Below are 26,465 nucleotides of genomic sequence, written 5' to 3'. Positions count from 1 at the left end.
CGGGGTCAGAGGCACCTTTTCATAGGAGGTGTTACAGGAATAAAACATCTTTTTGTGTGTTGTTATTATTAGTGGTTTTTCCTCACTATGTGTCTACATTTCATTGGACAGCAGATAATCAGCGCGAGTTTGCACATCACACTCTTGTGCTGTCCGTATGCACTAAGGTGATAAACCAGCTGATGCTTTTCTCTCCTTGAAAAGCCTTCTGCTTTAAGATGCCCTCCCCGGACTCGAGAAGTGGTCCAATCGCCCTCGTTTCTCAGTCACCTGATTCATGTGCTGCCATTTTACACACAAGTTTGACTGACAAAATAAATAAATAAATCAGAATTGGCCTATCGGAAACCTCAGCAGAGAAATACACCCTTTTGTAAAGAAGATTAAAAAGACTGGGGATAAAAATCACAGCGGCTGAGGTTTCATGCAGCCAGCGCGGGGTGCTGTGTGCGAATCAGAGAGGCGCTTGCAGTCGGATCTGTGCACACGTTCAGAGGCGATACCGGGTGAAGAAGGAAAAGGGGAGGGAAAGGACAATGCTACAGCCCGTGTCTTTGAAAAATTAGTCTTCAGTCATGGTGATGCCGCATAGATTTCATAATCATCGCCGGCCGTCTTTCTATCACTGACATTGCTTTTTTGTGATTCAGCGCTCTGGCACGGACTCTGCGCCGGCATTTCACCCTCAGCAGCGTCTATTTCAGGGATACTGTAGATTATATTAATACACTGACCAGCTTTGGATGCAGGCCACTCTGACAGGCTACACCGATTTTCTTCTTTTTTACAAGCAGGTTGATTATTTCTGCAGCTGGGCCACCCTGTTGCCCTGCGCTGGATTTTTGGATGCTTCTCTGGATGTGTGACCGTTTAACGCTTTATTTGGCCGCCGCATGAATTCTCCCACCGGATCCTGGTCCGTGTACGCTGCTGTCCTCCACCACCACCTCCTCCTCCTCTTCTCCCTCCTCTGGCCGATTCTCACAGAGGGCACTACCCTCCTCCTCCTCCTCTTCCCTGCCGCTAAAGACATTTTGATCGTCCTCCCCGGTTCCCCCCACCCGGACTCGACCATCACTCCTCCGCCTGCCTCCTCCTCCTCCTCCTCCACCACCACCACCACCACCGCCGCCTCCTCCGTAACATGTCGGGACAGTCTTTGACCGACCGGATCGCCGCCGCACAGCACAGCATGACCGGGTCTGCCATCAGCAAAGCCGTCTGCAAGGCCACGACGCACGAAGTCAGCGGACCCAAGAAGAAACACCTTGACTGTAGGTTAAGCATACCATCACTGCTTACTGTATAGATAGGCAGCCTGCCTGCATGCATGCATCAAGCGACCAGCATCTTTTTCCTCACAAAGGGTAGCTTGTATAAACAGCATTACGCTCCCCCCTCCCACCACCTCTCTCTCTCTCATCCGGCCCGCTTATGTTCACAGCTTCTTTAATTAGGCACCGTTATATTCCATTAGATTAAAACGTGATTTACACAGCAGCCGAGCGCACACAGGATCCACCACTGACCATCAGAGCAAGCGGAGATCTTCTTCGTCTCTCTTTTTTTTAATATAAGGCGAGAGGGGGGCAAGCCAGGCATTATCTGTGCATGTCATTCAGGGGAAATAGGCCACTCTGGTATAAGCTAATCATATTGCAACCAGTGTAGGCCTATCCATTATTAATGCCACTATCAGGAGCAGCAGCAGCACTGCTGGAGACTCTTCAGTACAGAATGTGCGTTATTGTGCAACATTTTTCTGCCATGCATTCTCGCTGATAAACGCGCTGCTGGTCAGTCCTAAAGGTGCTGAGGACCCTGTCAAGGTTTTAGGAAGAGCAGTGCACTTTTTCCACTCCCCAGCTAATTGTCTATGCAATCAGTAGCAATGATGCACACAGTGATAAAGAGGATTTCTCACATGTGGATTGCATCAGTGATTATTAGGTGGCTGTTAGGTTAGGTGGCTTTTCTGCCTCACTATAATTACTTGACATGATCAATAGAGAGCATGGGTGATCAATGGCACTGCCAGTCACACTCACATGCAGGCAGACAGACAGCAAGACAGCGAATCTGGAGGAAATGTGGATAAATCAGTCAGAGAGAGACCATGAGGCAAGTGGCCAAACAGCCAGTCATCCAGCTACACACCCACCCACCCAGTCAGTCGGTCGCCTGGCAAGTTTGGCAGTGGATTGGTCAGTCATGTCCACAGCAGAGGGTATCATTGTGGATTTTGGGCTCCCTTACAAGATATGCCACCAGGCATTTCAGTGTAATATATCTAAAGAGGGCTGCCTCACTAAAAAAAAAAAAAAAGAAGAAGAAGAAGCAGGAAACACCCAGTGGGGGCTCAGAAGCAGGTTTCTCTGAGCATTTACGATGAAGGAGCCCTTTTGTGACTCTAGAGCAGGGGTGGGCAATTCCAGGCCTCGAGGGCCGGTGTCCTGCAGGTTTTAGATCTCACCTTGGGTCAGCACACCTGAATCACATGATTAGTTCGTTACCAGGCCTCTGGAGAACTTCAAGACATGTTGAGGAGCTAATTTAGCCATTTAAATCAGCTGTGTTGGTTCAAGGACACATCTAAAACCTGCAGGGACACTGGCCCTCGAGGCCTGGAGTTGCCCACCCCTGCTCTAGAGTAATTCCTGCTGCTTTGATTTCATATTAATCTTACCTCGATGGTGGCAGGCGCTCAGTGTTAATTATTAAGTTTTTTAGAGGCTGATGTTTTACGCTATACACAGTTTCACACATCCTTGGAAAAATAAGTAGAAGAGAATCAAGCCTACTGAAGGCTCCACGTTCAGTATCGCCGCAAGTGCATCAACAGACTGGCACCGGTGCTCGTTTGTTATTGTGCTCGCCACAGACGCCCCAGTTTTATGAGAACATTGGACTCCTGCAGATATTAAACGACAGAAGGTCATCCACCTTCAGCGCCTGCCACGAGTGGGTGTATCTCAGAAACTAGTAAATGTCACTTAACTCAAGGGTGAGAGCAGAAAATCTTAAAATAGAACCGGAGCATTTACATGACAAATGTCCATCTGTCAAGTGGATTATAAAACAGTTTTTGTCACGACTCACAAGGGCAGAGAAGTTTCTCTCAGAGTCGGTCAGTTTATTCTGGTGAAGGTGGTTTATTCTCCTTTTCCACAGTGATACGACTCCTTTGTAGATTTGATTCACTCTCATGGATGTGTGAATCACATTTTTTAGTTAAATAAGCAATTTTGTACTGAAGCCATTCAGATGCAGCTGTTCTAATAGATGCCGCAATAAAATACTTTCTATTTCCAGCTAGAGAGCCTCTCTAAGCCAACATCCAGCACTCTCTCTCATCCGCATTAGGGCACACTTTTAAGGTTAAGGAGGCGATCCAGGAAGGAAGTGTGTTTGTCATCAGGCGGTCAGTGGGCCTGAGCCTTAATTTGACTGAGAGGACCTTGGTGGGGAAGTGAATAAAGAATGCAAAGAAAAGGCAGTGAACACAACTGCTCTCAAGGAGCTTCTGATGAGTCAGCTGTACAGGACTGCGTGCAATCACAGGTCTCTTTGTTCAACCATCAATGCATCTGAGACTCTTTTCTAACCGAACCTGCGTGGTAAACTCAGGTTATGAGAAAACGGCGGACATTTGGTTTGTATTTTCAGATAATGCAAAGCTTATTATAAAAGCTCTCTGCATGGAGGACACGAGCGAGTGGAGCAAACTCGGTGTGGCTAAAAGAATACAGAGCTGCCGGGAAGAAACTGTTCAGATTGGAAAGAAAGAATCTGTTAAAATAATCTGAGGTTAGTTTGATAAGCAGAGTTAAAATACACTCTAGTTGTTATTGAGCCACCACAGCAGGCACAGCATAGAATAAATGCTACGCACAATAAATCTATTCAGAGTGACCAAACCCAGGCCTCCTTTTTTTCCCCCCCTCTTACGGGGTCATGACCTTGCCGCTGTGGTAGGTGACTTCAGTGGCAAATGTTCATCTTTGATGACCCACAGCAAATAATGAGCATGACACACACACAAACACAGGGTAATGACATAGTAGAAGAGTAATCAGGCTAAAAATTACCTTCTGCCCCCAGAGCACAGTCAGCAGTGGTATTCACTGTATGATTTCTTTGCTTGTGCGTCACTGCTGAAATGCTGTAGCGTCACGTTGTAGATTTATTCAAAAAGAAGCTAATTGTGTCGAGAATAATTATCTGCCTTTTTTGCTCCGATGTTCTTCGCTTTTGGCCTCTTGGCTGGATTCAGTGAAAGGCAGCAGCGAGAAAAGACATTTAGACATGGAATGCAAGAGGCACACATTAAGGATTTTAAAGGAGGAATTGAGGATTTTATTGTTGCGTATATATACATATATCTATTCAATATGTGTTAGTTTGGGAATTGTTTCTTGTGCCAATTTTATTGCTTCCTGTGCATGTTACATTTTCTGCTTTCAGATGTAGGGAGTGGACAGACCTTTGGCTTATATTTGGCCCTAAAGCAGGAGACCAAATGTCATGACATTAATGCAGCAGAGTTGAGAGTCTGACAGTCTTGGCTGCGTTCGTAATTCATTGTAGGCCAAGCTGGATGAGGTGACAACCTATAATCAATACTTTTACACTTATTATTGGCTGTGCTGTTCCTGCTGAGGCTTTCGCAGTCGAAACTAAAATAAAATAAGACCAAGCTGAGTTGGATCGAAACATCAGCTGCCGCTGGTCGCTGTTGCTTAGGGTGTGTTTCGACATGCAGTCAATGGTTAATCAGGGTGCGAACCGGGACTCTTTGGTATCCAGCGTTTCAGTGGCTGCAGAAAACCTCATCAAGCTTTCAAAACAAAACACTGATAACCTCTGATCCTGCAAAAAAAAAAGAAAGAAAAAAAGAAGCAGATCTCAGAAACCAAACAGCTTTCTCAGTATCTCAGCACACAGATGCTCCCCCGTCTGCCTGTGACTACACTGGTTTTCTCTGATTGCACAAGGGACTCTTTAATTTAGTTCCTTTCATTATAATTGTGCGACACACTTTTGTTGCTGGTGTCTTGTTACCAAATTCAAGTGAAACCGCGGATCGTCCTGATTTCACACTTCTCATCTCATCTGGTAACATTTTAGATTCATTTCTTCTGTCTGTTTATCACTTTTGGTCCCAGTGTGTGTTTTACCAGGATTAGCTGAGACCCTGTTACCAGCTGGCCTTTAAGCAGCCTGCACAATCTCACTTTTAACAGCATCACTGAGAATTTGATGCAGATTGTTTATCCAGGAAAAAAATCTCCAGCTTGCTGATAAATGTCACTGAGCAAATAGCATGAGCTATATATTATGAATGCACTCTGTATAGTGTGTTTATAAAAAAAGGTTTTTTTACTGTAGAAATGCCCCAAGTCAAGATAAGAAAATCTGTCCCTGAAGATTTTAACAACCTTTCGTTTACAGTAATTGAACATTTCAGAATCACATAAGTGGATCTGTAGGCTATGCAGTCTGTAATGCACTGTGTAAAACATGTTTGCACCATTTTACTAGAAGCCTGCAAGTCTTTGTGCTTCAACAGATGCCAAACATACTTTGCATTTTGCTTCTGAGCCCAGTTCCTTAAAGAATGTAGGGCAACATTCCTGCAACCCATCCCAGCAACACTTCTTATCTCTATTTAATTATTTTTGTTGTATCTACAAGACTGAGCACAAACAAAAACCCCACTCCTCTGTTTCCCTGCCAGTTCTCAGATGTGAACACGCACATGCGAGCACACACTCGACCTGTCGTTTGCCAGACCTTTGAGTCTGACATACTGTCATGGTCCTGGGTCGTTGACCCAGCGTTTTGTGTTTTGTGATTATTTCCCTCTGTTCTAGTTATTCCGTGTCCTCCCCCCTTGTGTCCGGTTCGGGTTCTAGATTTCCTGTTTTGTTCTGAAAGTCTGTGTCTGTTGTCATTGTGTTCAGCTTGTGTCCTCCAGTCATCATGTGTATTCAGATCAGCTGTTCTTCCCTCCTGTGTGCGATTACCCGATTACCTTGTGTGTGTGTGTATATATAGTGGGTGTCGGTCTGTGTTCGTTGTCGGCTCGTCTGTGTTTCTTGGTATCCTGGTCCTTGGTCTGCGTCTCTCTGCTCCGCTCTCCGTTTTGTAAGATTTCAGGTTTGCTCTTTAGTTTCTCCCAGTTTAGGTTTCCGTTTGTAATTACTCGTGCTTCATTGCCTGTTTTTGCCACTACCACCCTGTAAATAAAACGTCATTCGTATCATCAGTTTGCTGCATTTTGGGTCCTCCTTTTCCTCCACACCACACGGCTCCCTCCCCCAGCCGTGACACATACAGCACCGAGCTGTTTTTCCCCCTTTTTTAAAACGTGTTCCACATTTGCTTTAAACGGCCAATTTACATTCTAGATGCGACTCTCGGATGTTAACTGTTGGGAGGGTGGGGGTCATCTGTTTTAGTCCATCATCGCTAACAAAGATGCTCGGGAAGAAAACTCACAGTCAATATTCATCATCACTCCATTCATCTGACAGTTTTTTTTTTAGTTTTTTTTTCCTAAATAAAATATGTGTCGCTTAAGTTCATTACGCGGGAATGGAATCGACCTTGCAATGTACCTTTCCATCTTCTGAGTTGATATTTTATTGATATTTTTGTAGAGGAGGCTGGCAGCGTTGCTGAATTACAGTCTCAGATGTGCATTTGGAGATACATCCATCTATAGAGACTATATCATTCATCGATATCATTAATCCATCATTTGTTCATTGAGGCGAGATAAATGCACCGGTCAATATGACTTCAGTCTGTGTGATTGTTCACTCCATCAGCAACTGTTGCTTTTATTCACAATGACTTACAGTAAGTGAACAGGCGGGGTTGGAGTTTATTTGTGTGTTCCTTCACCTTGCTTTCACACTTTTCTCCAGATTGTTTCATGGGTCATCTTTTTTTTTTGTCTCCTCCAGACCTGATCCACTGCACCAATGAGCTGAACGTCAGCATCCCCCACCTGGCAGACACACTGCTGGAGCGCACAACTAGCAACAGCTGGATTGTGGTTTTTAAAGCGCTCATCACCACACACCACCTCATGATGTACGGCAATGAGGTGAGTCAACCCGCATCGACGTATGGATGCCCGGGGAAATTCGGAGGATGTCTGTCCCCTCTGATCTTGTGACAACAGGAAAATTATTTGTCATCCTGACAAAAAACGCTTGTTTTAAAGAGATCTAAAACGCACTATGGTGCTTCTAAAATGATCCGTCTCACTGTTTTTTTGAGGTCAACATTTCCTGAGTGGTGGGACGTGACTTGAAAGGCCAAAATGACTCTGCCGAAGCTCTAAATAAAAATGTAGAGAAGCTTATTCATCTATTTATCAGTATTGCTCTTCCAATAGAAAAAGGCACCAAATAACCTCTCATTACCAGTGACTCCTGTGTGTGTTATCAATTAACTACACAAATTGTCACTAGGCAGCAAAAGATGACGATCAAACCATTTCCTGTACAGTCTAATACTCTGTGAATGAGCACGAGAGAGACTCTGAGCTTGCTGGTGTTTTGATCGATCCTAAATACTTTGTAGAGATTTCTCTCCAACGCACCCTCAGTGAGATTCTTTGAAAACGTGTCTTCCATGTGTCCAGCAAGGACAGATGAAATACTCGGCTGACATTTCAATGGCCAGTATGACAAATCGCAGCGCTCCACTGCGCACCCTGCGAGAGCAGCGACCAAAAAACATCAAACATGTTAAATGATGAGCTTCTGAGACTAGATAGAAGTGCCGTGGCAATGATTACTCCGGGGACGATGACCCTTTCAGAGCATGTGAGCAACAAAGCTTTCAGTGACATGAGCAGTGACATGATGTTTTAAAAATTTGTCAGGGTTGTTTAAATTGGGCGTTTTTAGCCTGGCTTTTTCCTCACTGGTTTTCACCCTGGCCAGAAAGACTGCGTGTTTACAGGCCTCTGAATTGGCATCAAAGCTTGCTTAACGTGATCTGATCCTTTTAAAAAGTGGATGCTGGAATGGGTTTTGCTGCAAATGGGATATCAGTTGAGGAAAGAAGGGGTTGTTTTGTATTGGTAGTGAGGGCAGATTGTGAACGCTAGATCAAGGAAAAGTCGTATGAATCAGCTCTTAATGTTAAAACACCACAGCGAGCTGACTGACCTGATCCACCCTGGCAACCACGACTCAAATAAACCAAACAAATACATGTAGCTTTTTCCAGAGGCTGCCTTTTTTCTCCATTGAGCTCTTAATTGTCTGCCTGCTTTCAGTTGTTACAGGAAAGTTAATCTGCTTCTTTTCCCCCTGGGTAACTCAACCTAGACAAACTACATCAAGCCTGGACATGTTTATGAATGCTGATACAGTTTTCAAGGATGTCAGTGTGTCTGTTTCATACAGTTTCAGGAAGATTATTTCACTGTTTCCTTCTTGGCTGTGAAATTAGTAAAAGGCAAAAAAAAAAGTAGGGCAAGAGCTTTCAAATAAAGACGGGGCAAACGGTCAGTGAAACAAGTAAGAAAGTGAGTTACACAGCGATAGCTAATATACCCAAGTTTGGTAACACTGGCTACTATAAGATGCTAGTCAAACCCGTAGACTGTATATTAGACTTTGTTGTAGACACAGTGATGTCACCCACTGGCTTTAATGTTTGCCGTTTTCAATTTCTAGCACCAAATCACAACAACTGTGGCTTCAAGGTGATTTTTTATTGTAAGGTCAAGACCCTACAATAATGCAAAGACAACAGGAAAAAAAACCCAACAATAATATGATGCGACAGCGGGAAGAAAAAACTTCCTTTTAACAGGAAGAAACCTTGACAGAACCAGGCTCAGCGAGAGGCGGCCATCTACTGCGACCGGTTAGGGGTGAGGGGAGGAAGACAGGACAAAGACACACTGTGGAAGAGAGCCAGAGATGAATAATAACTGATGATTAAATGGTGGTGTAATTTTTGCAGCCTTAAATCTGCTTTTGTGTTGCAGATGTTGTGTTTTTTTTTTTAGATCAGATGCAACTTTGAACAAGCGCCAATTGCTAAGTTAGCAGCTAATGCTGACTAGCTTAGAATTTGGCCATGTGCAGGTTAGAGAGTGCACTGCTGATAGCAACCACTGGTTACTAATGAGAAATGTGTTATCCCTGACCATTTGGTGAGCAGTTGCTGGAGATTGTTAGTTGAAATTTGGAGCAAAGAGGTATACAGGGGTTATGAACGCTTTGGGCAACAAGCGTTGGGCATTGACAGCAATTTACACTATATCTATAAACACTCGACAATTACTCACTGAGTGGTGGAGAAGCCTTAAAGCATAGCAGTAAAATATGTGCAAAATATATGGGCAAATGTTGAAGCCTGCTAGCAAACAAAGCAATCACAAGAAGGTTTTTGGTGCAGCACCACGAGGTGGCTGTAGCTCAGAAGGTAGAACAAGATAATTGAAAGGTTGGTGGTTCAATCTCTGGCAGCTCCAGTGTTAGCTAGAAAGCACTTAGGTGCAGAAAAAAAGTCCTTTTATTAATGGATGAATAAAGCATATTGTATAAAGTGCTTGGAGTGCTCCAGTACAGTAGAAAAGCCCTCTATAAGGACCAGTCCTTTTAGCATTTACCCTCTTTGCAAACCACTTGCCAACTGCTCAGGGAATACGGTTTTCCTAGACCTGCATGACTGAGGCCTTAGCAAAGTGCATACACAAAATGCCAGGCCTGTGGTGCTTTTTCAAATTCTTCTTCCGAGTTTCCGTGGTGACATGAACAAAAGTCTGTCACAGATACAAACTTTGGTGACCTTTAAATTACGTACGAGCAACGTATGTGGATTGAGACATGTGAAACAAACACAAATGGAGAATATAACGTCACATTTGCAGGGAGGTGGTGAATATGAAAATCAAAAGAATCGTGATTTATAATAAATCTTTTAAAAAAACATATAGATGCTAAAAATCGCTGCACGTGTGACGATGTTTGTGCAAGGTTTCATTCATATATAATTATAGGTAGGGTAGATACACAAATATATACATATGCTATGATCTTTACAGTAAGATGCCACAGATATTCTAATTATTGATAACATATAAATACAATAACACTAGATTTTAATTCACTGAAAACACACAGAAAGCACAGATAATATTACAGTGCACAGTAATATTATTTGTCACACTACTGCATTAAAAAGGCACCGAAACAATAAACAGAGTTCAACTGGAAGGTACATTTTATTACTTTTAAATGTAACTTTGCAAAAAGAAGAACTTTTTTTGTCAAACGTTACCTGCGTCACCCAAGCCAGCACAATTACCCTCTGAAAAATGCAGATAAAGCTGCAACATTTGTGTACATACAGGCTGCCCATGTGGCAGTTTGGCCTTGACTTGAAACTGTCAGGCCACAGAAAGAGAGAAATCACTAACTCATTCTTCTGTTCTTTTTCCTTCAGAGATTGATGCAGTACCTTGCCTCCAGGAATACACTCTTCAACCTCAACAACTTTCTAGATAAGGCTGCACTACAAGGTGATTTAATGCCATTTGGCTCTTTGTAGACTCAGCAGTGCTGTACATCTAACAAAATGACTTTATGTCGGACTCTCGCTGCCTCTGTAGCGCTATCAATAAGCTGCTGCTCAGACGGACCAAATCTGAAAAACCTACAGATGACTGTACCCTTTGTTTGTTACAAAGGGTGCGGAAAATTAAAAAAACATGCTTGGTGACTTTTTAATTATATATACAAAAGGAAAACAAGATAAATAAATAAAGTAAGGTAATGCATGAGCACTGGAAATGCGGGTTGGTCGCAAAGAAGCGACTATATTTTTAATTAAAATAAGTGTAGCTTCTTAATCTAATGTGAAAATTGGTCAAGCTGATCAATCTCTAACTGCAGCACCCTCTCTCTGCCCTACAGGGTATAACATGTCAACCTTCATCAGACGCTACAGCCGCTACCTGAATGAAAAAGCCATGTCTTACAGACTAGCAGCGGTGGACTTCACAAAAATGAAGAGAGGGTAGGATACTCTTGCTTGTAACACTTTGCCTGTTGTTTATCCTCTGCTTTACCTGTATAGTAGAAACAGTAAATATATTTTCTATTTTTCCTTAAATGTACATTTATGTTAACAAGTAGTCATTGCAGCCCCAAGTGGCAAATGCATGTCTTGTAAAAACAGTGTGTTCAAAATGGTTTCTATTTTTGTGTCAAGTGGTCTTGTGCCTATGTTTGAGATGAGCAACACAACAGTTTTGTTTGCATATGGGCAGCCAATCAGAAGACAGTAGGACCTTAAAGAGACAGAGCTAAAAGGGCACAGAGAGTAGATGAACTGAGCCTTTGAGTAATAAAAGCTTAGAGTCGCTGTTAGTGATATTCTAGAACAATGTTGAGCAAGAAATTGAACAGCCTTTGATGCTAAAATGCTGTATTAGAGTCAGTATATCATAACTGCAATCTTAAAACATTGTAATTATAAGCTAGTGGTCATAACAGACCAAACAAAGGAAAACAATTACAAGTATTGAACCAACAAAGGATGATTGTGAGGTTGGTTTAGGACATGCGTGAGGACATTTTTACATTTTTCAGTGGGGAGGTCAGAGTGGGATTACATCAGGGTTAGATGAGGTCAGGCAGGACCTTCAGTGGATTATAGTGTTTGCAGATGATAGTGTGACCTGTAGTGAGAGTAGGGAGGAGTTGGAAGAGAGCCTGGAAAAGTGGAGGTATGCTCCAGAGAGAAGAGGAAGAAGAGGAGGGAACAGTTGTAAAGCTGAAGCTGTAAGGAGTACAGATAGTTAAGGCAAATGAGTTTAAACATCTGGGGCCAACCATCCAAAGCAATGGCTTGTGCACAAAAGAGGCAAAGAGGAGAGAGTGTAGGCAGGGTGGAGTGGATAGAGATGAGTGTCAGGGTGATTTGTGACAAAAGGATAGCAGGGTGAAAAGGAAGCTGTACAAGACTGTAGTGAGACCTGCTATGACGTATGGTTTAGAGATGCCACTAACAAAAAGACCAGAGGCAGAGATGAAGATGCTCAGATTTTCACTGAGAGTGACCAAAATGGACCAGATCAGAAATGAATACATCAGCGAGACAGCTCAGGACGACCAGTTCGGAGATAAAGTTAGAGAAGCGAGGCAGAGACTGTTTGACACGTGCAAAGGAGGGCTAGTGGATATGTTTGATGCTGAAAATGAAGCTGGCCAGGTAAGACAAAAAGAGGAAGACCACAGAGGAGGAAGTTACATACTCTTGATTTTCAGTACATCACTTCCTCTACAGGCTTGATGAGTTCTGCGTGTGTTCTCCTGTGTGATTCTTAGGGCTGATGGTGTGATGCGCACCATGAACACAGAGAAGCTGATTAAGACTTTGCCCATCATTCAGAACCAGCTGGATGCACTGCTGGATTTCCAGGTAAACATCTGCCTTAATCGCTCCAAACCCTTTAATGTAAGCAATTGTAGCTGTCACTTCAATATCTCATCTCTCGTTCGTTCCTCCTATCGTCCAGCCAAACTCCAACGAGCTGACGAACGGAGTGATCAACACAGCCTTCATGTTGCTGTTTAAAGACTCCATACGGTTGTTTGCCGCTTATAACGAAGGCGTCATCAACATGTTGGGTACGCACGACACGGCAGATCCTGAGTTCATCTATCTTTAGTTCGTTCTATATTTATGTGGTAATTTTCCTCTGATGTCAAGATCACAAGACTGTGACTCCATCCAACTCCACTTAATCCTTCTTTAGAGAAAATCAATTTTTCCTCCCACTGTCTTCCAGAGTTCAATTAAGGGCCACTGTGTAATGATCAACTTCTTTTCTTCCATTAATTATTAAGGCAGTGAGGTGTGAGGGTCTGATAAGAGACCATCAGACTCTATGATTTTATTGTAAGTGGGAGTCTTAATGAAAATTAATTTCATCCTGCATGGACAAGAATTGGACAGGCCTAACAGGGAAAATCAGTACCAGATAGATTTTTAAAAGTTGTTTTTTACAGTATACACTGCTGCAGGTCAAAGTAAATTCTGTTTTTGAGCTGTTTCTCGTCTTCTGGCACGCAGAGAAATACTTTGACATGAAGAAGAACCAGTGCAAAGAAGCTTTGGAGATCTACAAGACCTTCCTCAACAGGATGACCAAACTGTCCGAGTTTCTCAAAGTGGCGGAGGTAACGTCCGTTTGTCCTGCCGCTCTTCGATGGAGTTAAACACCTGTAAAGACGATGGGAATATCTATTTGGAGCGAATCTCAACGGCCTTCCTTCCTCTCTGATTTTATATAAATATATTAAATGCTCCTTTCTCATTTCGTCCTGTCACTCAGGAGAAATTTAATCTGCAGAAAAGCGCACTTGAACCTGTTGAGATTTGCTCCAGACTTCTGTTACCCCAGGAACTGATTTACGGTCAGTCTTCTCAGACCTAAACTGACCGCAGATCAGCCTCCGGGAGCTTCTTCTCTTTAATCTTCCAAGTCTCTTTTTTGCACTAGATCTTCTCCTGTTTCTGTCCCTCTCTTGCCCTGGCCTAGGGAGGGGTTTACTTCAAGGCACTCATTAACGCCAGACTCTTATAGGCTATCAGAGAGACACTCATGTAGAGCTTCCAGTTGAGAGACCCCTCGTGTGCTGCCTGTTCACATGCCTGCACTGCATGCCCAAGCAAGCTCTTTTTCTATCACTATCTCTTTCTCTTGTTCTAATAGCTTAATTTCCACCCTATTTCTTTTTTTTGTTTTGTTAATAAATAGAAGTTTCTTTTATTTTTAAATGGCTGTTACTCCGTTAACAGCTCTTGCTGGGCTTCACAATAAATATAAACAGTTTTATGATCTGTAGACTGCGCAGAGTAATCGTGTACATCTTCAAAAGCTGCCTCGCTGCTTGGTTTCGTTCCCATTTGGAAGAAGGTTTGGGATGCAGCCACTTGATCCCAAAGAAAGAGAGAAAAAAAAGGAAAAAGAAAGAAAGACTAACGTTGACTTTAAGGACCCATTCATTTTACCTGTCTAACAAAATGTGTTTGTCTGTTTGTGTGTCATCTGTGCTCCCCCTCCCCTTCTTCTTTCTGTTCAAAGTCAACATTAGTTGAGTGTCTTCCTTTTGGATGTTTCTTATCTTGCAGTCACATGACCTGTTGTCTGCCCTCTGTGCCCTGCCTGTCTAAACAGTCGTTGTGCTCAGCTTTCATTTCCAACCAGATCTCATCGTGTGTGTATTTATAAGTGTGTGTGTGTGTACATGTACTGTGTGCGTGTGCGTGTATATATATATACATATATATAGGTGTTTGTATGCGTGTGCATGCGCCTTCCTCCTCTGTTGTCTTTTCTTTGTTTTCCTTTACAGCCACTGCATGAAGTAATGAATGCTTGGGTTTGATTCTTCTTTCTCCCTCCTCCTCCTCTTCCTCTTCTTCCTTCAACACGCCTCTTCCCTTTATTTTTTATTACTATGTGGTCTATTGGGTTTCTTTCTTTCTTTCTTTTTTTGGTTATTCCCTGATTTATTGTTACATTTGGTTTTATTTTTATTTTGCCTCCCTCCTCCCTCCCCCTATCCCTCCTTCCTTTTTTTGTGACACAGCGAGTTGGGATAGATCAGGGCGACAGCCCCGATCTCACACAGGTCAGTCTACATCTCATCTCAATCAGTCAATCAACCAGTCAGTCAACCAGTGTATTAAATCCGTCAAAGTCAGTCCCATAATGCTTCATTCTAAACGCTCCCGTTCCCTACTCACCCTACAGACCTGCCCACACTGCAGCTGCCCCGTTCTCCTCCTCTCTTCTTCACTCTCCTTAACTCCTTCACTTTGTCTCCTTTTCTGTCTGAATCGAGAATAGAGAGGACACATGCAACTAGCCTGAAAGCAGCATTTCCCCCCCCCCCCTGACAATTTTTAGTCCTGTTTTCCTATCTGAATCCTTGCAGAACAAATTTTACTCTAAGGTAAGATTTTTTTAAATCAGTTTTTATGCAGCACAGCCACAAAAGTTTTCAGTCTCTCTCTCTCTCTTTTTTCAGATTAATTTTAGACTGGGGCATATAATATGTCAGAATTTTTTCTGGCAGTCTTTCAGGCATTTTCCCAGTGTAAATATCAAAGCTTGTCTGTTGACTCAAAGGCTTATCATACAAAAAAAAGTCAGCACAACTTTATGAAATAGGCTTTTGTCCATCTAAGCAGTGTTCACATCACTTTCTGAACAGATTATGTCCCTTTGTATTATTAGCTGTGGGGAGAGCAGCGAATGGTTTTTGTTAAATAGGTTTCTGCAAATATGACTTGGATAGGTGTACATAATGCCATCATAAGTACTGCATACTATGCTATGGTCCTTGAATACAGCTTATCCTTTTCATTGGATTTTAACAATGTGACAAAAAAAACTTAAATGGAAAAAAGTTGTTTTTTCTTTTTCTTTTCTACATTTATGTCGTGTTTGTAGTGCTTATGAAGACCTTATATGCCCTTATTCAACAACATAGTGAACCATGCCTTTACTAAGCTCTAGATATGTGTCTGTTTTAATTTTAAACTTTTAGCATATTCTAGATTTCTCTGAAGAAGGATGCCCAGAATTCGCATTTTACTCTCTTTCCCCCTTAAAATAAGTATATGAGAAATCTTTTCTTTGCCTGTTGTGTTTGCCTTGTGTTCTCTGGTGCTGAAATGTAAAGCTCTGGGTGAAAACTGTGGTATCACATGTGGTCCAAATGAACCCATCCATCCTTTTTGTTTTCCAGTAATGAGTGCAGGCCAGCTGTTCGATGTGTATACCTGGTTTTTTCACCAGATGTTTACATTTGACTGAGTTAACTTCCTTGGCTTCCAGCGGGACACAGTTTTGGTGCTTAGCTCCAGTGATTACTTCCTCAGCCAATCAAACCACTAACACATGAATCTCACTGTGGAATCCACAAGTTAACTCTTAAATTTTGGATAGTGATTTTCTTTCTGTGTATGCGTGTGTAAGTGTGTGTGTTTACGAGAGCATTTGTGCACTGCTGGCCTCTGCATGGGCTCGTTAGATGGTTCACAGACGTGTTTGTTGTGTTTCGACTCTGGAGCCCCGCAGCGATGATGCTCTGCTCTGTCCCGACCTGTCAGTCCTGCTGTGGACTCGCTTGCATGATCCAAAGCTAACATGTGCATGCTGGCCAACCAAACCTGATGAAACCAAATGAAAAAAACAAAAAAACAGAACAAAGAGCTGTCATAGAGTAGATAGTGAATTTGAGGGTGATGTCTAAATTTTGCTGCTGCTTTGTGTGTGTGAGAGAGAGATGAAATGAGAAGTGAGGAGAGGAGGGAAAAGCGAGCTAAGTGCCCCAATTTGCCTACTTGCCCATGGTTGTAATCTGCTGAACCCCACCCCCCTCAGGCTCCCAGTTCTCTCCTGGAGGCTCTGGAGCAGCATCTAGCTTCTCTGGAAGGCAGGAAGCTCAAGGACCTCTCCACCGCCAGCAGGTATGATCAGATACCTGGCCTGCTGCATCACTCACTTAATGCTACTTTTAAAACTATTATTTCTGCTACAGCTGTTCTTTCCCTTACTGCTACCAGCATTAGCACTACAGCAACCATGGTGTACTGCTGATCTGCCACCATGAATTTTACTACTGCCAGATTTTTACAGTTTCTCTTATAGCAAACATAAAACTTGCATTTTACCTACATGCATCATATGCTGTTGCTTAAATGATACTTACAATCAAATTTTACTCAAAGTTCGTTTCTGATCACTACTTTGAAACATTTCAACCGTGGGTCATGCTGATGGTGCCCAGATAACTAAATGGGGTTTTTTTTTAGCTTTACATGGTGTTGTTAAAAAGTATCAAAGAGTAAAGTAAAGAATATCCCCCCCAAAAAGAAAAAGAAATTTAAAGAGACCTGTAAACCCTGTGTGTGTTTGCGGGTGTGTGTCTTACCTTAAGATCCAGCACCTTGTCCAGTGCAGTGTCATCTCTCTCCAGCACGGGGATCTCTCTCAGCCGCATGGAAGACAAGACGGAGGACAACCGACTGCAGCAACACAAGGTGAGTCAAACCTGTCCACATACTGTGGACAGGTTTGCACAGTTCATACATACCACGTGCCAGAACTATTGCAGGGATTCAACCACAATATGATTGCCTGTGCTTTTAGGTTCTTTTGTCTTCTATGCTAGTGAAACACTCTGAAATCCGTTCACGTGTGTGAACCATGTAGACCTCGGTGTCTTAAGACTTTCTGCCCTCCACACTGTTGTTAAAGTTGAATAGACAAGTGCATTAATTCTGCAGTACAGTGAAATACGCTGTTTCTCTGTAGTGTACAGAGATGCACACAGAATAGAAATGAACTCTCAGTCTACATACTGCACTCCTGCAGTGGAGTTTATTCTCAAACAAACCATCCTGGCCTTTCATTTGATAGTAACAATTTAAAGGAAGATTAACCCTTGAAATACACACTCACTGGATGCTTTGTTATTTATATCTAATAAAATTCTCATTAATGAAACTATTAAACTGGGCAATAATATGGCAGCAACTCATTTAGATGAGTTAAAGAATGTAGACATGGTCAAGATAACCTGCTGAAGTTCAAACCAAGCATCAGAATGGGGAAGAAAGGTGAGGAGACTTTGCATGTAGCATGGTTGTTAGTGCCAGACGGGCACTTTCCCACACAACCATCTCTAGGGTTACAGAGAAAATATCCAGCAAGATGCAGTTCTCTGGGAGAAAATGCCTCGTTGATGTCAGAAGAGAATGACCAGACTGCTTCAAGCTGATAGGAAGACAACAGTAATTTAAAAAAAAAAAAACACTCGTTACAACCATGGTATGCAGAAGAGCATAACACATCCAGCTTTGAGGACAACCTTAATCGCTTTTGGACAAAAGAAGATATGATCTGATCTGGTCTCATAAAACCATGGATCCATCCTGCCTATATGGATGGTTCAGGTTGGTGGTGGTGTAAGGATGTGGGGGATGTTTTCTTGGCATACCCCTTGATACCACTGGGTATTGTTTAAACACCACAGCCTGCCTGAGTATTTATGACTGCAGTGTACCCATCTTTTGATGGCTGTTCCCACCAGCAACTCTAACTGGCTTCTTGAACATGACAATGAGTTCACTGCACTCAAATGGCCTCCGTAGTAACCAGATCTCAATCCAATAGAGCACCTTTGGTATGTGGTGGAACAAGTAATACTAGATGTGCAGCTGACAAATCTGCTACCATGTCAACATAGACAAAATCCTTTGAGGAAAATCGCCAGCACCTTGTTGAATCGCTGCTAATAAGGATTAAGGAAGCTCTGAAGGCAAAAACAAAAAAAGAGTCTGACATAGTACTAGCAAAGTGAACCTTGTGTGTATTATACTAACCATAATCATCTACATTGTGTTGATGTATTCTGTCTAGGAGGACGGTCACAAAGTGATCGACATTCAGACACCTAACGTGTCACCCAGCACCCAATCAGTGGGCAGTGCCAACAGCAGTGGAGGGGCCACAGATCTCTTCTCTAACTCACCTATTGTACCCGTCAACAACCAGTGAGTGTATTGTCTGCGCTTATATATAGTTTCTACAAAGAAAAAAAGTGCCTCCTATCTATACTGCTAAAAAGAGTGTTTTTTGTATTAGTTAAATGTCACAAGTCTATTTCCTTGATCTTATCCTGATATTTTGTCCAGTTACCCTACGTCTTTAGATGAAAGCCTTTAGCCTTTACATTTTTAGAATAAAGTGAGGAAAAAAACTGTGCTTTCCACTCCATTTTCCTTCCTGCAGTGTGCCAAACCTGACTAGTGAGCTGTTCACCCTGCAGCCTAACTTCACCCCCATCCAGACCACACACACTGTGCCCAACAACAACAACGCCTGGGGAGGTAGGACCACGCACGCACACGCACGCACGCACATGTACACATAATCATGTTAACGTACAATGAAGCATGAGAGTAAATTCCCACTCACTACCTCACACACACACACACACACATACAAACAAGCACACGCTTAAAGCATGTTATGCTTTGACAATGACAGCTAGCTTCTTCATGCTTTTTGACTCATTTCTTCTCTTTTCACGTTACCATGGTTACCTGTGGACATCAGGTGACTTGCTAAAGCCATCCCCACCCACTCAAATTCACAGTCCTGGAGCCCCGTTGCACTCTGGGAAGATGCTGCCCAATGATTTGGACTCATCCTTAGCCAACCTTGTTGGGAGTGAGTACAAAATGTGCAAATTTTCTCTTCACATTTTCCCTGTTAACCAGTCTTGCTGTGTCTCCCTTTCAACTGATGCTATGTTTATTTTTGTTTTATTTCTTCTCCCAGACCTGCAGTTTGGGGGGACGCCAGCTAAAAAGTGAGTGGGTTTGCCTTACATCAAAAGCCGAGCCGCAGGCAGACGACTGCTGTCGGATCTCTCACGCTGTTCAATGATTTTTGCATCCTCTGTGCACCTGCAAATGCACGTGTTAGATCGTGTGTGTTTTTGTGCATCAGGCCAGAGCTCCAGTGGAGTCAGCTGGTAGAGAAGAAGCCGACGGGTGGTAGTGGCTGGCAATCGAAGACCATGTGCACCAGCACCAACTGGACTCACACCACCCATCCCATGGCACCTGCACCCATGCCCGTTCCTCAAATGGTAAAATAAATGCTACAATTACTTTTTAATTGCCTGCGAGAGTTTGTGCTTGCGTCATCAAGGTCCTGTGGTTGCACTTACACTTCCTCTGACACTTTTTTCCCCCACTTCTGCTGCTTGATTAGATGTCTTCTCAAGACAGTATGGGTGTGAAGGTTTCTGCTTTATTAACAGTTTCTCCAGTCTCCACTTAGTATGGTTGGTTAATTTGGGATTAAAATATAATTTCACATATAAATTTCTGTAAACCAAAGCTAGCTATAAGTGGATGAGGGATCCTAGGTGAATTTCTAAATGGATGGGTTTGCTCCAGCGCGATGGCCAAGAAACTGAAAAGGTTTCTGGCTTCCATGCTGTTTAGTCAGTTGCTTTATCGCTCATTAGTGTTTCCCTACTGGCCGGTAGACTTTACAATGTGATAAGGTAATAAAAACAAAACAGATTTTTCTAGGCGCTTCTGAGCTTTTAAAACTGGAACCCCAAAGCCTCAGCTTTTTTAAGATAATGATAAAAACTGACATTGCGCACGGTTGGATTTTTCTCCCAAAAGTCTTTATAGATGTCTAATAATTGTGGTCATGTGAAAGAGACCAAGTGACCACTGAGAAGATTGGCAGTGAGGCTGTATCCAGCTCTTTCAATGCATCAGTACTTTTGAAGGAGCTCCCAAATGTGTCTGTGCCTTTTGTGCTCCATGCCAATTATCTACACGTCTCTTCAATTCAGTCTGGTTTCATCCTTTTAATTTTGGACTGATTGACCTCTCAACTCAAACTGCTCATTTTCTCGGCAAATGGTTTGGAAAGATGGTGGCACGCCTTGAATGGAAAGTAGATGATTTTAACATGAGGAAAGTGCAAAAAATTCCGCTTTATCTTCTCTGCCTGTTTGGAGAAAGAGAACGGGCATGGCTGTGATTGTGGTATGCGGAACTATTTTAGAGGTCTTTAACTGTTTTTCTTTTCTCTCTTTCCTTTAACTCGACAGAATGGGATGATCTATACTGGCTATGTAAGTTTCTTCAGCCCCCTTTCCTTCACTCCTCGTTTTGTCCACGACATCCTCCAGAACTGCACTGCTTTGCTTTCTTAATCATTTTCCTTATTGTACTGTCTTAGAACTGCCCTTTTATCCCTTGTGGTGTCATCTCGATTCAGTGTTGTTAAACGTTAAAGCTGATTTTGTTTAACAAGATCTTGTAAAAGCCGAATGAATGGGAATATTTATTTGGCATAAAAAAACAAAAAATGACTTTCTTTGAGGTACATCTTTGACAGATTAGAAATTAATTGCCCTAACAGAATTAGCGTTAATTTTAATTTATTTCTTTTGGTCACTATTAAAAAGTATTGTGCATTACGCCCCTCCCTGTTTTTCTGTACAGGCTCCAGCACCAGTGGCTTTTCCTATGACGACACCCCAAGTGCCTGTGTATGGAATGGTAAAGAACAACTTCCAGTCTTATCGTGGTCTTACAGTCAGAGATTTTTAATTTATCCAATAAATACTGTTTATTTTTATTGTTTTGTCTCGGTTCACGTTGCTCTGTTTACTCCCCACCTGTTTCGCTCCCTCATACTCTTCTCCTTCCCTGCCTGCTCTCACCTGTGCTCTGAGAAGCTCCCTCCTCAGATGAATCATCAGATGGGGGGCGTTCCCATGATGCCCCCACAGCATGTCATGTATAACCAGCCTGTCCTGAGACCCACCAATCCTTTTGGACCCATCCCAGGAACACAGGTAACATCAGCCCTCACAAAAACAAGCAGAAATGTTAATGAACATGCCAGAGAGCGTGGGGACAAGAGCATAGCATATGGGCACTAATGGGATCATCTCAAGTAGTGCAATGGTTGTACGCAGTTGTGTTGCACAAAGACACAAGTTTAGTAGTTTTGCCTCTGTACACCACCACAGTGGATTTTAAATCAACCAATCATGATGTGATTGAAGTGTAGACTTTCAGCTTTAATTCAAGGGGTTTAACAGAAAAATTTTACAAACTTTTTTAGGAATTGCAGCAAGTTTTATAGATATTCTCACATTTTCAGAGGCTTCGCATTAATTGGACAGTTTACTGTTTCATGACCGGTTATGCCTACTTCTCTGTTCTTGGACAAGCTTTGAAGACACGATATCTGAAGATGATTCAAAGTGTTGATTTTTCACTGCACTTTAAATATGAGGCCCAAGGAGATGTCAGTGCAAGTGAGGGACATCATCATTAGGGTCAACCCCCCCCCCCCCCCCCCCCCCCCGCCCCCCACCCAAAAAATAAAAATAAAGCAATCAGAGAGGCGGCAAAAACCTGGTACATTCTTAAAAACCATGAATTCACCAGCTTGGCAACAACAAAACACCCGAAAGAACATTGAAGATTAGTAAACAGAATTATAGACAGAATTATAATGATTATAATCATATCCATGGTTAAGAAAAACTTCTGAATCTAAATGTGTTAACAACACTTAGGTGTTGGACATAGGTGCATCACTGTCAAGGTCTATAATCAAGCGATGGCTTCATGAATGGAAATATAGAGTTTTTGCTCCTGTTTTACACTCAAAAACAGGAAGGCCGCATTAGACTGTGTCAGAAAAAGAGCCTGCACAGTTATGAAACAAATATTTCGACAGGTGAAACCGAGATGGTAAATGGCCTGTATTTATATAGCGCTTTACTAGTCCCTAAGGGCTTTACATATCCAGTCATCCACCCATTCACACACTGGTGCTGGCAAGCTACATTGTAGCCACAGCCACCCTGGGGCGCACTGACAGAGGCGAGGCTGCCAGACACTGGCGCCACCGGGCCCTCTGACCACCACCAGTAGGCAACGGGTGAAGTGTCTTGCCCAAGGACACAACGACCGAGACTATCCAAGCCGGGGCTCGAACCGGCAACCTTCCGATTACAAGGCGAACTCCCAACTCTTGAGCCACGATCGCCTGGCTACCAATGGAATCAGGTCACTAGTGTTTAGTGATGATGTAACTGCAGATAGAAGTAGTAGTATGAATTCTAAAGTGCACAAAGCTATACTTTCTCTATACTCTCTCAGATTGCAGATCTGACTTCCCAGTGCAAATGATCCATAGCATACTGCAAGAGCCACCCAAGAGTTTCTCAATGCAAAGAAATGGGAAATTCCTCAACAGTGAAGTCAGTCACCAATGAAGTATATCCTATATATACACAGCATCCCAGCTGTTTTGTGGCTACATCGATGTAGTTAAACGAGCAGGCTGGGGCCGCTGGTTAGCTTGGCATAAAGTGATGCCCCCACAATCCCACAACTTGGCATCAAATAAGAGAGAAAAGTGATTTTCTTTAGGGTTATTGGTGTGCTGTTTTTCTTTTTCTTTGTTTGTATTCTTTTTTACTTTTGTTTCTGCTCTTAATGCTAAGGTAAGCTATCCAACTTCTGTTCACATGCAAATCACATGTCAGAAAATAAGTGCAGTTGTCAAGCTGTGCATTCCTTTGTAAACCATAAATCAAACATGCAGCTTGTCTGGGTGCTTTTTTTGTATTTTTCTTTCTCCTTACACTTGACCAATTACAGATAATCTGACACCACGCAGAGCAATTTTGAAAGCAGTCACAATACAGTAGGGGAAAAAACTGCCTTGTTGAAGCAGCAGCAGCAATGCTATTACAAACATGACCAATAAAAAAACAAAATGTTTAGTAGGTAATAAGGAGGGTGTGTGGATGGAGAAACTGCCCAAACTAAATCATCTGCAAATATTGGACAGCTCTAACATTTATGGTCTTCAGTGCGTAGCTTCTGAGAAAAGCAGATTATTGAAGCAGAAACAGATAAAGGAGAAAACTGGGAAGTAATAGGAGCTATTTAAATGATTTGAGCACATTAACGGGCTGCATTGCACATCTTAAACCGATGTGTACCAGCACAGAAACAACACGGGCAGAATATTGCTTTGGTACAAACACTGAATCTGTGCCTCTTCAAGTCCTCGGGAATAACAGAGGCCACTCGTTCATAGCTGTTTCTCTAGGGGTGATTAGCAATGTTCAAGTAGTGGCTCCATCAAGAATCTCAATGATGAGTCATGTTGTCAGGTAATTTAAAAATTGACCAGGAAGTGTGAAGAAGAAAAAAACAAGTTCACTGCGAGCAATCATCAGCTGCAAAGGTTACAAGACTCACAGGAGCACAAACAATCAAGTATATTTTGACCAATTATTCAAAACATAACAGAGTAATATAATTGTTTACTGAACAATCACCGCTCCGAGGTGCTGTTTTCTTGGCACTGCGGCAGCTAATACGCTTGTCAATAGATGCCTGAACACTTGATGAGCTGTTTTGTTGAACTAAATTACTCTTGCATGTCTCTCACCCCCCCACCACCCCGTCCTCTGCAGATGCACTTCATGTAGGGGATGATGTTGTAACCATGGCAGCAAAGCTGGGAGAGAGAAGGCGAGAGGAAAGAGACAGAGAGAAAGAGTCGGCAGCGAACGCAAATCCAGAACCAAAATCCAGCGCAGGGGAAAGAAAGAAGAGGGCAGAGAGGAAGAAAAAGGGGAGGGGAGAGGACGAAGGAGAGAGGAGGACCAGAGGATGGATAGAAGATGAAACGCTGATGTCAGTTTCCATGTCACCTGACCCTCTAATCTCCTCTCCTCTCTCCATGTGGCTACTGATCTCTCTGTCTTTGAATCTATAGTGCTGGGGCACCAGAGGCTCTGCATTAGTCCCATTCATCCTCTGCTTGATTTGCCAGTTCAAATGGCAATTACGACCTGTGATGACACTATGAGGACTGACAGCTCGTTGGAAGTGCAGAAGCTCTTTTGCCATTTCCCCCCCGCCCCTCACCCCATCATACTGATAATTTCCTGTATAAAGGCTTACCCGCATCTCTCTCCATCCCTCAGCTGAATCAAACTTGGAGGACACGCGTCTCTTTCTCTGATTGGATCGTTTGCTGGCACTTTACTCTATGTGACCTTTGCCAAGGGTGTATTTCTGTGTAGGTGATTTTTAGCATCTTGTTCCGATTGGTTCCCGGTAACGTGTCATCCATCCGTCACCTGATGTCAGAAGTTATTGATTTGAATGCGTGCGTGTGTGTTCGTGTGTCTGCGCGTGCGTGCGTGCGTTCCTTTTTCTACATTTCAGCGTGCTGCATCCACGTATCCATTTGAGTCTTTTTATGAGCTCCATTTGTTCTTAATTGCCAATTTCACAGAGAGAATCGGGCGTAAAACAATTGGCACGCTTGTGTGATTGTGGATGGACGTGGAGCTGTGTAGGGTGTGCTACAGCGTGTGTTTCTCTTTTGGTACCTGATGTCATTAATGTGTTGCCAGGTACCAACATGTTACTGCACTGGAATTAACTGATGAAAGCACTGAGCCAGACCCAGGCATCACATTTGGATGTAAACAAACCTCCGCTACTTGGGGACGTGATGTACACACTGTGTTTCGTTTCGTTTTTTGGGGGGTTTTGCCCTCTTCTACAGGCGTGCAATATCATGCAATCTCATTATACACCCATTTGTAGCCCGGTTAGAAGCCTTTTTCTGCTGTAGTGTCAGAGTTCCTGTATGTCCACATGAGATTTCTGTACAAAATACTGTTGATTTTTTTTTTCTCGTTTTCTAAGCTGTTCTGATAACAACTGAACTGCTCTAAAAGTTGTGAAAAATGCACTGAGAGCCACACAGGAGGTGAGTTGACATTAGGTGAATTTCAATCTAGCAATCAGTAATGGTCGAACTCCCAGCTGTATGATATCCTCCCTGTCCTGAGCATTTGTCCTGTCCAAAATTAATCTCCTGTCAAGTCCTTATCACCCCCACCCTACCCACCCCAAAAGATAATAAAATTTAAAAAAAAAAAATGGATGAGGGTAGAAGTCTCACCTCCACTGGGAGGATTTAAAGAGAGCCACTGAGAAGCGAGTTATTAATGTAGAGTGGAACGTTTATGGACAGGACAGCTAAAGGTCAGTCTGGAGCATCAAGTGAACGACAGCAGTGGAAAGCAGCTGAGCGTAATGTCTGTCGATCGCGGCCCGAGCAAAGCCCGCAGCGACGGCGCGCAGATTAATTCGGACAGCCAGAGACAGGGAGGCTCTAATGAGACATTAAATGTTAATGTGGATTTTCTAGGAGATCCAAGGTCGAGTTAGACTCACAGTCAGATGATATATATAAAAATATATATAGCACAAACCTTCAAAGAGGGGACAATGCTCTGCTGCACAAAAACCTAAAATCATTGCTGGGATGTACAGTCGAAAGGGGCAATAATCAATTGGGTATGAAGTCGTTTTTTTTATTGGTTGTGTCCGTTCTATGTACATGTACTGTATGTGTGTTTGTGTGCACATGCCTTCCCATAGAGATAAACAGGGTCATGTTCCTCGGTTAGAGGTTACACATCTCTATCGAGCTGGTAGCTTGTACTAACTTAGCAATGAGTGTTATTGTGACCGTGTCTGTACAACATCACATCATTTTAAGGTGGCTCTAGGTTCACTCATCTGCTGCAAAACGCAAAAAACGGGGGGGGGAAAGAAACCCCCGAGTCATCAGATGTGGAATCAGTCAAAGTGAGTCTGAAGCAAACTTCTCCAAAGAGCTGGAAGTGCACATGCTGGTGATTTCTAACAAAAAAAAAAAGAAAAAGAATCGCAACTGTAACTGCTGGCTATGTAAAAACCAGTCTCACCGCAGCTACAACTTTACTACCAGCAGAGAGAGATTT

General features: G+C 42.8%; 1 protein-coding gene across 5 annotated transcripts; it reads left to right on the top strand.

Moving 5' to 3' along the window:
* The first annotated feature begins 305 nt into the window (after positions 1-305).
* Positions 306-26,465, top strand: LOC147320891 (phosphatidylinositol-binding clathrin assembly protein-like). 5 transcript variants are annotated; one of them, XM_086309133.1, is made up of 19 exons: positions 307-1,274; positions 6,972-7,114; positions 10,483-10,558; positions 10,953-11,055; positions 12,369-12,462; positions 12,560-12,671; positions 13,117-13,223; positions 14,640-14,681; positions 16,442-16,527; positions 17,037-17,100; positions 18,482-18,615; positions 18,854-18,951; positions 19,181-19,294; positions 19,406-19,436; positions 19,577-19,718; positions 20,706-20,729; positions 21,103-21,159; positions 21,339-21,458; positions 24,111-26,465. In XM_086309133.1, exons 1-19 carry the CDS (start codon positions 1,145-1,147, stop codon positions 24,123-24,125), a joined length of 1,692 nt encoding a protein of 563 aa, XP_086165259.1. In that variant the 5' UTR covers positions 307-1,144; the 3' UTR covers positions 24,126-26,465. The 5 variants fall into 5 exon arrangements, with proteins under 5 accessions (XP_086165258.1, XP_086165259.1, XP_086165257.1 ...); XM_086309131.1 differs by having other exon boundaries at positions 16,998-17,100; XM_086309132.1 differs by lacking the exon at positions 20,706-20,729 and having other exon boundaries at positions 306-1,274; positions 16,998-17,100.

The sequence above is a fragment of the Aulonocara sp. 'chitande type north' Nkhata Bay genome, linkage group LG10 (assembly GCF_057382095.1).
Source record: "Aulonocara sp. 'chitande type north' Nkhata Bay isolate Kocher_YH1m ecotype deep benthic linkage group LG10, A_spYH_male_GT1.1, whole genome shotgun sequence".
Classification (NCBI taxonomy): domain Eukaryota; kingdom Metazoa; phylum Chordata; class Actinopteri; order Cichliformes; family Cichlidae; genus Aulonocara; species Aulonocara sp. 'chitande type north' Nkhata Bay.
Note: the sequence above shows the minus strand (reverse complement) of the source record. Positions and strands in the feature narration are given on the sequence as shown.